At 39.3% G+C, this 11588-nt stretch overlaps 1 protein-coding gene across 2 annotated transcripts in view; it reads right to left on the reverse strand.

Annotated features, from left to right (window-relative positions):
* Positions 1-11588, reverse strand: part of LOC108501442 (amphiphysin) — a 118742-nt gene that overhangs the window by 14919 nt on the left and 92235 nt on the right. Inside the window, exons 13-17 of one of the 2 annotated variants that reach the window (XM_017823323.1) lie at positions 11019-11042; positions 9439-9462; positions 6793-6825; positions 5373-5423; positions 3188-3307 (exon numbers count right to left, since the gene is read on the reverse strand). In XM_017823323.1, coding sequence (XP_017678812.1) covers positions 3188-3307; positions 5373-5423; positions 6793-6825; positions 9439-9462; positions 11019-11042 — 252 coding nt within the window. The remainder of the gene's footprint in view (positions 1-3187; positions 3308-5372; positions 5424-6792; positions 6826-9438; positions 9463-11018; positions 11043-11588) is intronic. The other variant, XM_017823333.1, reaches the window with a different exon arrangement.

The following is an 11588-nucleotide window of genomic DNA, read 5'->3' on the forward strand; positions in this document are numbered from 1 at the left end:
AGAAGATTTACTGTGAAGTTCCTACAATGAAGAATATATGTCATAAATTTCCTGGATTAACAGAATGTGACAGGAAACTTACCATAGAAAAGTGAAACTGAGTAGCGGCTGTTACTCCAAACTGGAAGTAACTAAACTTGATAAATGATTCCCCATGAGGTAGCATCTATCAGTATTTTACAACTTCCCTTTTAAAGTAAATTGTCATTCATAAAGCAAACAAACACAGAACATTAAGAAATTATGTTTTAATCTTTTGCAACTCAGTGTACTTTTCCTTAGCTTTGATATATTTGTCATTAATCCTAATCTTCAAAACTCTTCTTTGCAAGTCCTGGAAAGCCCTTCCTGAAATAACAACCTTTCAGAGCCAAGTGCAGAATGACTCAATTTTAGGCATTTTTAAAATCAGCACTTCTAGCTTATTTTCCCAAATTAGAAAGGACAACTTCACTTTTAATAAGCAACAAAAAACCAAGAACAAACCTAATCTAAATTCTTTAACTTCTATTTAATGCCTATGTTATTTCTTCTGGGTTGCTCTTAAATTGCCTGTCTCTTGCACTGTGTTTCTCTCTGCCTCTCTCACAACAGCTCTGCAGTCCTGCGACTCAGCCAGAGAAGCTGATGACAGATCATGGACCCAGAACTCCTCAGCAGCAAAATGGATCACCTGAAAAGGTCATGTCAACCAATGAGCAAATGCACGGTGCTGCAGTCACAGTCTGTTTAATTAGTGCTTAAGATGTGCAACAGGCTTCAGAGCATTGCTTTGTCTTTACTGTAAGACAAAAAGGAGCTGGTTTCCTCTTAGAAAAATGGGGAACTTCTTTTACATTTTTTTTCCTCCTTAAATCCTTAGAGATAATCAAAATAAAACCATCTTTTCACCTTCATTAATATCTGTTCTTCCACATTATTCTCTGACATTCACTCACAGGAAGAGAAGAAATCATCAGTGACTGATTTCCTATCCCTTCCCTCTCCACCTTCCCTCCCTCTGTCTTTATTCCAAACTATCAAATTCACATGGGGTACTCTGCACAACAGTTTGACAAAAACAATGTGCTTCACATAGAAAATTTCATTCTTTGCCTTACTATGGAGTTAACAAGTTATTATTGTGATTTATATCAAGTAAAAAGGAAACGCACAGGAGGGGAGAGCCTGGTCTCCATAGACCACTAAGTTATGTTACTAGAAGGGGATGATCCTGAAGTAATTTGCTCCAGTGTGTACCATGGAATCAAGCAAAAGTGAATTAAAAATATGAAACAAATACTCAAAGTTCATGCAAATGTAATCAGAATTAAACCCTAAACATAGTTTTAGGGAACACACTGGGACTGCTTCCCTCCATACGTGCATTGTTGCTAGGAGTCCACAGAGAAAGGGTAGGGTTGGACAGAGACAGGTATTATCTGCCCTTTTCCCCAAAGTCCTGCAGAACAGCCCACGTAGCACTGCCCACCTTTCCTCATACAATAAATTATTTTTCCTCCATTAGAAAGATAGGACCAAGGGAAGAATGAATTAGGCAGGTACTACAGCTGAAGTTTTACCTTTCTCTTTGTATCATTTGTGCTGGATACCATTTTTTAATCCTGTGATACAGATAGTTGAAACCACTCAGGTAAACTCATCAATTCATCTTTAAGAAAGTCTTCAAGAAACTACTTCTTCACTCCACAGCCTTGCAACCAATGCTAGTACCTAATTCCTTCTGCTGAAGACATTTTCCATAATATCACCTGTGGCTTTTGCGCAGGTCTAACACTGCCAGCAGACAACCAGCCTGTCCTTAGCAGGTAGAGCTAGTGGGCTTAATGCTATCCTCCTAAGTCAACAACACTACCCAACCTGGAGTCATCAATAAATGTCACCATCAGCCTCGTGGTGTTGAAGCCATTGCCATTAATAAAAATGAGCTTCAGAGATGCTCCGAGAAATGCTACAGTAGCTTCATATCTGATAAGTGGATATCTATCCATGCTCTCTGCTGCCACATCTGTATGTGCATCTATAGCTACTTCCACTTTCTTCAGCTAATTTGCATCTACATTAGCTTAATATTGCTTTCCATGCGGCAATGTATCAAGGGCTTACTGAAAACCACCTAATTTTACAGTGGATTGGGTATCATCATCCCTGCTTCGCAGTTGAAGACACGTACGGACTTTCTCAAGGCCAAGTGCAGCTGAGCAAGCTTAAACCTTGTTCTTCTGAGAACACTTACAGCACCAAACTGTGTTCAATAGTCAAAAAAGCACAGCTATACATCTTCCACCAGCTTCTGTAGCAGAAGAACTCACAAAACCCAACCTCTTTTTTTCATCCAGTAATCTGCATATTCTACCAGCAGCAAGCACTCATTAGAGCCTTTGAACATGTTATTGTCTTGAGGAGAGCATGAAAGCTGTCAGACTCCAAAAACAGATGCATTTTTCCTCCAGGGTTTCTTAGCCTGTGGGTATATCCACCACCAAGACCTTCTGACAACAGTATGTAGAAGAGGAACCTCAGACAAAAAGGATATTCACTGAGATACCTGTATAAAAAGGGATGCTAGTTAGCAGTAAAACCCCATGCCTACTGCCTCAGACCACCTCTTAATTTGTAGTGATATTGTGTGCTCTGCTTTGTTCTTCATGCAGACCTGTAATTTCTTCTCCTCTCATCATTTCCTGAATGCTGGCATGTAAAAAATCTCCAAATTGGTGTTTGGAGTTCCCTCTTTGATTCACAACTGGCTTCTAAAACCATGAGTCTTGTAGACATTTATATTACAATCACTTTTTTCTCTGGAATTTTCATGCTCTAGTAAGGACCATACAAGACATACATTGGCTTAGAGCTTGAAACAAAATGAGAAAACTGTTAATAAGGTAGTTTAAAAATGGCATCAGTTCTTTCCCCTTCTGAAGTTCATCTGGAATCAAACCACCTGTGAAACTACAATCACTCAGCTGAACTTCAGTCTAAAATGCGAAACATAAGAGGAATGACATTTTAGGGCTGAAAGGAGGATGAGTGCTGGAGAGGCATGCTGTGACACAGTCAGGCACTGGGGAAACCAGCCAAGGAGGGTGACAATGGAAAGGATGGCTAAAATGCAGCAGGCACATTCACCATGATTAAAGGTGTCTCAGATGAGGGCCGAGAGGTGGCATCAGGAGAGATTACTCACCACAGCCTGCTCTGCTGGTTCAGCAAGCTCACCAGGGACAGCCTCCTTTTCCATAACAGCAGCAGGAGCAGGGGTTTCCTCGACCTTAAGTTCCCCAGGTGGCGCTTCTTCAGCCTCGGCCTTTTGTTATTGATTTTTAAGCAGACAGTGGAAAAATTGTTGAGGAGCACATGATAGTGGGAATGGAGGAGGGGAAAGGGAACTGTGCCTGGCACAGTACTGCTTCAGGCTCAATCTTACCGAGCTTTGCCCCTGGCAAAGGACAGCATCTAAAGGACATTTTCCTCCTCCATGTCCTATATGTAAAATGTGCCAGTTTTACATCCCTCCCTCACAAGTAAAGAAAGCATAGCTTTCTGAGCTAAAGTAAGAGGTCATGGAAGGGGGAGAAGGCACCCAGAGTTTGCTCCAAAATGCTCCAGAAACTGACAGCAAGGCCAGAAGTTGAAACTGGCACTCATATGTACCAACTCTGGTTTTCAAATATGAGTTTTCAAAATTATCTTCTACTCCCTAGTTCCATCTGCTCTCAGAAAATACAGTCCCTCCTCCAGTGAAGGTAAGAAGCAATTAGCAGACACTCAAGCAGGTTTTATATGCACAAGGGCAAACACTAACTGACTAAATTCTAGCACTTTGAAAATCATCCCTGGTTTTTTATTAAAATGTATTTTCTCTTGAACTCTCAATCGCCTCTCAATCTCAACCCACTATTGGGATTTCCACCCTTTTAAATTCTGGCCTCAGCTTGTTTTTGAGCAAGAGGATCTATCAAATATCACCAGCCCTGAAACAAGTTCAGTTTTGTGGCAAAATAGCTCACAGCAGAAGTGCAATGTCCAATGGAAACATCACCTTGCGAAACATCACATGCACATACACAGGGAGAGCTCCAAGTAGTGCTCAGCATATTCCATTTATAAAGATGACTGACTCAACCAGATAAAATAACCCCAATAGATTAATTTGCCATGAACAAATTGCTCAGCATATGGAGCTCAAAAGCAATTGCTTCGCAGTTGATAACAGGCAGCCAGCTAGAATGTGATGTCTCCTGTGAGACATGAAGGGATAGTTTTCATGAAATTCTTTAAAATACTAAAATCTCCTCCTGATATTTTTCAGGAAAAAACCCATAACATCTCAATTCTTTACTCACATATACTTTAAGCAGACTAATTTTTAATGAGGTACAGAGAAGTTTGCCTATGCAAGACCTTCAGGATTTGGCGTAGCATAAAGAAGCATTCGCTATATTGCGTCAAGCTGTGCAAAAATCCCTCTGTGCAGTGTATAATTACAGCTCTAGAAAATTTCACAAAGAAGAAATAGGACTGAAATAAGAAACACAAAGTAGATTTATCCCAAGTAAGGTGACTAATGAGTTTCCTGAGATTTAATGTTGGAAGATTCTTTCAGGCTTAAAATCACAGGTAATGTTATAAAGCAGATTGCATTGATGTACTTCAAGTCATTTGTTGACAAGCAGACTTCAGACGAGGTACCACATTTCATCTACAAGTAAAAATACTCTCACCATATTTAGTAACCATCATGAACACAAACACCACCAGAGGCATTATACAAAAGCCACATTAAATAATATTGAACATCACTCTGTTGCTATTAAGTAACTATAGCACTCACCCAGCAATGCTGCTATTCACATCCTTACTTCAGGCTAACCAAAGATTGTAAGAGGAGCTAAGAAACTGCCCAGGTGTGATGACTTTCAAAAAGATTGTCCAGTCCTTAGAAGTAGATCATTCCTACTATTAATATGTGGTGAGTGGGTAAAACTACAGCAGTATTGTAGATATTTAAACAGTCATCATGTAGTATCACCTGCTTGCTCTACACTGGACCATAGTATTTATTCTAGTAATTTCTTAAATGCAATAAATGAACAAACGGTTTAATTACATCTTTTTAAAGTAAATATATCTTAGAATATTCTGGTTTTCTTTTCTTTTGCTCTGTGCTATCCTTGTAAAAGATTGGTTCAGTGACTATGGATTTACAAACTACAATCATATCACCCACCAGCTCTTCCAGGTAGAAGAGTTGTATAAGCTTTTGTGATTTAAAGGATGGAAAAACCCAGAAAATCTCTTTGCCCAAAGGAAGAATAAAAAATGCGTTTTCTTACAAGGCATTTAAAAAGAAACCAAAAGCCACCACTTACCAAAGGCTCTGTCACATTCTCACTTGATTGCACTGTAAATACAGACATATCCTAGATATGGAAATGAAAAACAAATGCAAAAAGTATTTGAGACAGGATATTTGCAGATGTCTATCAAAGTACACTCACACAGACTAAGATGACAAATACAACCTAACTAATAATTATTTTTAATACGTAGATTATCTAAGTACTATTAATATTTAAGTCATTCTCTTTTCAATTATATTCAATTATATTCAATCCTTCTAAACCAAGAAGTTTTTCACCTCACTAGAGGCAGTGAAAAACCCTTCATTAAATACATGTGATTTGCAAGGACTTTGTTTCAGGTACAGTGCAATTCCCAGTTGTGAAACTTTTTGCAGACAACACATGGCTGTGCTTGGAGATTACACTAGCTCTAAGCTACTTTCATATGTTCCTGGGCTTTTATTTGAATAATAACTAGAGTAATTACAGATACAAAATTTTACCTGCATTAAGGAAGTAGAAATATGGAGGTGTTTTCCAACACCTTGCTCATTCAGAACCAATTAATTTGCAAAATATTGCTGGGCCAAATTATTTTCCTACTGCAGTGGGGGCAGCAGATATTTATTTCCTCCAGACCAACATTTTGCCTTAATTACTAGAGGTTGTGCTTTGTGGTTTTCCCCTTCCTTCCAGATCCTTTACTAAACTAAATGTCCTGGAGCAGACTGTTAAGCACTGGAAGACTCATTTCTGTCCTTATATAAGCTGAGTCTTCTTGGGTGCTTTTAAAATATGGTGTACAGCGTGTGCTGTGGATGAGCCAGTCTCTAAAAGGATGCTGGAAAACACTGAGGTCCCAGGTTATCCACCTGAAATTTGGGATCTTGACACAGCCCTGAAATTTGAAAGCATAAACATGGTGTCTTCATGTGCTGTATCTCTGTGATGGGTAACACAGTCTCACTATCAGCACAGCAGCAAACAAATACTGTACATTTAACTTTGAGAGTAAAATATATCCTAACTGAAAGTAAAGATGGAGGAAAAAACCCCCTCATTATATATATACCTACGGAATCACTGAAACTATGTGAAATTGGGGAAACTGTTCTTTACAGGATTTGAGGAATGTGAAAAAAATTCAAAAAAGATCACAATAAAAACGCTAAATCAGTCCTTTTAGGAGGAAAAAAAATCCATCACAGAAAGGTAGTCAGATTTTTTGCTATTAAATTCAGTGAGGCCAAGAGTCCTAAGAGTATTAGAATCATTCTAGTAACATCTAAGTAGAATTTCCGAGAACAGACAAGGTCTGGATTTGAGACAGTATGACACTGCTATGCAGCTTGTCTGTAGAACAGACTTCCTGAAATTGTATAGCCAGTTCTAATCCCCTCCTAATAGCACAGAAAAAAAATTATCTTAACACCTTTTTATTTCTTACCTGTGCAAATCCATTAAATGCTGTGGTGGATGCCTAAGTAGAAGCGAAGATCGGAACAAATTATCATTTCTTTACTAGATCAGAACATGAGTCAAAACATTTTTATTTGCAAAATAAAAATGTAGGCCAAACATAAAAAAAAAAAAAAAGGGTATAGCAGCAAGAAATTTGTAAACCGTGCTATTTTACAACAGGCATCACAGGTTTAAAGAAAACAACAAAAATAAAGAGAAAAAGCAGAGTAACTTAAGCATTTTTACAAAACAATAATAAAAAAAGACTAGGTGCCTTTAAAGATATACAGATAAAACACAAAAGCTGCAAGACACAATGTGCCTTCACAGTTCAAAGCTTCATTCACCATTTTGAAATGCATTTTTGTCAGCCTGCTTCATTACACGGCTGAAGGGTACCACACTATGAACAGTTGCATGGCAATTTTTCAAAAAAAGAATAGCACAGGCTTAGGAAGGGCAGTGGGAAACACACAAATGGAATGTTTTTAAACAACAAGGTTATGCATGGCCTAAGGAACTCTTTGTCTAGACTAGGCTACACACTGGGGTAGGTACCTCTTCTTTATCAGCCTCAATTTCCTGGTACAACAATCCATATCTCCGGTTAGCAATTTCATCTTCAGATAAATCTGAGTTGTTGGTCTCATTGTCTTTAGGACTAGTTGAACTCTCGGTGCTAGCATTTCTGGAATTTCCCATTTGAAACAGAGCCAAGGGTCTAGCTATCTCCTTGCTCAGTCCTGGATTGTTAATGCCTGCCTGCTCCCCAGGATGACCTTGTTTTACTGGTGTCTCCTGAATTTTATTGCCTGTGCTTGCACCTATTTCTCCCCAGCTGTTATCAGTACCTCCTAAGTCTTGTGTAGACCATTTATTACTAATGCCCAACCAAATATTTTCCATGTTACCTTCCTCTGAGTCTTGCTGTTTGGGGAAAAAGGGCCAATTATCCAGTCCATTGGCTTGGCTATCTGACAGATTAGAAAAACCCCAGGAATCATTAGTAACTGTTGGATCCCAGTTTGCCTGCCAGGGATCTGTTTCCAAGGCTTCAGGAACACCACTGCTACTAGGATGCTCTTCAGTGACTGCTGCTGCTGCCCTACCTGTCACTTGGTCTTCTGCATTATCTAGGCAAGGATTACCACAGCCTGTGCTAGCAGCATTGGCTGTCTTGGGCTGCAGTGCCCAAGACATTTGGGCATGTTCAGCATCAGCTTGACCTTCAGTACCAGGACTACCATTTGGGAGGTGGATGATGCTATTGTCTTCAGTTCCTTTACCAGACTCTTCTGCACTGAATAATTCAGCATGACACAGATTGCTCACAGTATCTGTAGAGTACTTTCCTGTGTCGTCAGTTATCTGTAGGTCAACACATGTCCTCATGTTTATACACTCTATGGATGTATTCTCTCCAGCACCACTGTCAGTTTGGTCTAAGGCATCCTTAGATGTTCTTTCATGGTCCTGATCCCAGATACCAAGGATTCTCTCAGGTTCAGTGCCAGTGCTTTCTATAGTTTTACAGTTGTACACTACTATTTTGTCCCCGCTTTCCAGCCCCGTGCTCAACAATGGTATTTCTCCATCTGCCTCCTCAGTGACATTGACCTGTTTGAATTCTTCTTCTCTAGGGTTTTCTAGGTTAGCACCACTAGCTCTCCCAGCATTCCCATCATTATCTTCAAGCGCATGTAAATTTTCTACCTCTGTGCTGACTATAATTTCAAGATCTGATTTTGCTAAACCCTTATGAAGTTCTGCCTCCCTGTTTCCTTTGGTTTCACAACCCTTCTCTTCCAGTTCCTCTGTACCTTCTACCTCCTTGTAGTTAGCTCCGGTCTCTACCTTTTCACTTGGCTTGACACCTGCCCACTCGTCTTCCTCATGCTCTTCCTCTGCCTTTTGCACATCACACGGGAGGGGTTCTTCCAACAAGCTATCAGTTCCCAGGATGGGTGTCTCAAAACTGGTTATGTTCTCTAAAGGCTGATTGGTCACCACATCTTCCCACAGGACATTTTTGGCATCCAACTGGTCCTCCAGTGAAGTCCTCTGGTTTCCGTTTACAGAAGCTGACCCTGGTGCAGCATCCTCCTGCTCACCTACTGCAGGCCAAACACTAGCAGGCAGAGTACCCATGGATTTGCTTGAGGTTTGCTCTGCCCCATGGGAAAGCAAAGAACCGCCTGCAGTAATTTCCTGGCTGACACTGGGTGTGCTAACATCTAGGCCCCAGCTGAGTGAACCTAGATTAGTTTGAGATCTGTTAATATCTTCTGATGACCCACTGTTTGGGGTTTCCTCCATGACCAGGTTACACAGGGAAAGACTTTTTGAAGAGTCAGGCTTTAAGCAGACAGAAAAGCAAAGAAAAAACACAAGATGAAAAAGATAAAGGCGGACTCGATGAGAAAACACAAAATTTATATTTTACATGAGCAAATTTAATTTAAAGAATGAAGTGACTAAATTAAGCCATTTAAGGAAAAGCTATGTGGTTTTCAACATTTGGAGGCAATAGATTATAATGCAAAAGAGCAGCACTGATAGACAAAACCAGAAAACTATATATTACACCACACTGATTAAGAGTGGTTGCAGTTTTGGGGGGAGGTTTGCTTACCGGCTGCACCAATTCACTGCTTGTCTGTATAGAATAAAGTCACACATAAAAAGTCATGAATATAAAGATATACGTATAAATATATACATATACAGAAAAGAAGACCATGATGTACTTTGTTACAGCAGCAGTTCATTAATTAGCAGTTCCCTAACCAGGAGTTACCAGTGTGGGGAAGGAGCAACAGGTTCTTTCCTGCCACTCCACGGAAGACTAATCCCAGGCCCTTGAATTTTAACCCTCTGCATTACATTATTAAAAAAGTCACATCCTGCTTTCCTCTGTGAGCCATTGACATTTTTATTGCAGGAATCCTATTACATCTCTATTGAAAAGAGAAGTTGCTCTGTGAGACAGTGGCAAGGAAGGAAGCAATGCAAGTAGTAGTGGGGCTTGTATTTACACTCAGGCATCACTGTATCACTCAGGCAATAGAGAGGACCTTGAGCATGCAGCTCTGATTCTCCATTATCTTGTAGAGGCATTTACATCCACACAGAGCAAGGCATTGAGTCACAAACCTGCTGTCTACATTGCCACTTTGAACAGATACAAATGTTCCCAGGAAGTTCAACAACTACTATGCACTCAACTTATTAAGAGAAACTTTGCAATGAGTATCCCTAATTTCAAACATTTAGCTGTGAAGTCCACTACTTCTTTTTTTAAACTAAAGCAAAGATGAAAAATAATTACAATCTAGAATACTTACACAATATTAAAATATTATAAATAAAACTGTGCAAAAAGAAGACATTGTTAAAGCTATCTAATGTAAGATTAGAGTAATACATTTACAACACTTCTTGATATTTTAGCTGCTCTAGATATTTGGAGCCTTGAAATTCTGGGTAGTCTACATATGTGATTTTTTTCAGGCTTTATTTAACCTGACTCGATAGAAAGAGACGAACATTTAATATACATCACATATGGTATTTGTTCACAAAACAGTGCTGCAAATCTTAATATATGACAAGCATTCAAAGATTTCTGTGCTGGCTGAAGCTACAAAAGGTCAAAAATGAAAGTACCAGGCTCCATGTTAAGTCAACCCAGCTAACTCCATGACATAAAGTCAAAAGAAAGCTCACAAAAATGAGTTGTTTCCTTCCTGCAGATCATTGTATCTGATTTGGCACGAGGAGGAAGAAGGAAGGATTCATACAATTTCCTACAAGAGCAGTTTTTTTTGTGAATAAGTCCAGTTCACTGTATGCCCACAAACAAAATTCTCACTTCCTTCCTGAATTTTGAGAAAATGGTTGTCCATTGGATTAAAGTCCTGAGGAACTACACCTTCAGGTAATTAAAACACGTGATTAACATCCATTATTACACTCTAATACGTGTAATTCAGGCATAGTAAAAGCAACACACTTAGCTATAATGATTGAGAATTTTATTAGCCTAGATTACTGACATCACTTAGGTTTTGTAGGCCAAGCAACAGTGGCTTCATATACTTGAAAGTATCATCCTCCATAAATTCTTTATCTTGTCTTTTGGTAGAAGCATTGTAAATTTGACTTCAGGTTGTTACAAAATCAGAGGCACGGAAATATATACGTCAGGCTTACCGTCCATAGATCCCATGGCAATGTCTGAAAAAAGGAGTGGATAAAAGAGGCTGTGAGAAAAATATAATTCATACACTGTATATCCAAACACTGTGCATTAACTAAGAAGATAATACTTATTTATATGCATATTTATAATACATACATATTACATATTACATATTAGGACATGCGTGCACATGTGTGTGCATGTATCTGCATAATACTCTTCTTGGTTATACAGGATGGGAAGTATGCAATGCATTGTGTTATTTCCTGTTTCAAAGTAGTTGTTGCTTTCCAGTAAATTCACATTGTCACGTGCACGAGTAACGGCCAGATTCTGAGCTGGTGACTGAATGACTTTCAACATGTACAGGAGCCTCTGCAAGGTGTCAGCTTTAACAAGCTTATATGGGTCAAGTTTTCTAATAATAATAATGGCCAGTCTTCGCGAGCGAAGATTTGGGAAAGGTCATTGACCCTTCGAGCCTGCGCAGTGGATTTTTTTTAGGTGAGACACAGCGTGCGCTGAACTGAGCCCACCCTTTAATCCTGAGGTTCATCTGCCGGGGCCGAGTGAAACTCGGA

The sequence above is a fragment of the Lepidothrix coronata genome, unplaced genomic scaffold, assembly GCF_001604755.1.
Source record: "Lepidothrix coronata isolate B3197 unplaced genomic scaffold, Lepidothrix_coronata-1.0 Scaffold3, whole genome shotgun sequence".
Classification (NCBI taxonomy): domain Eukaryota; kingdom Metazoa; phylum Chordata; class Aves; order Passeriformes; family Pipridae; genus Lepidothrix; species Lepidothrix coronata.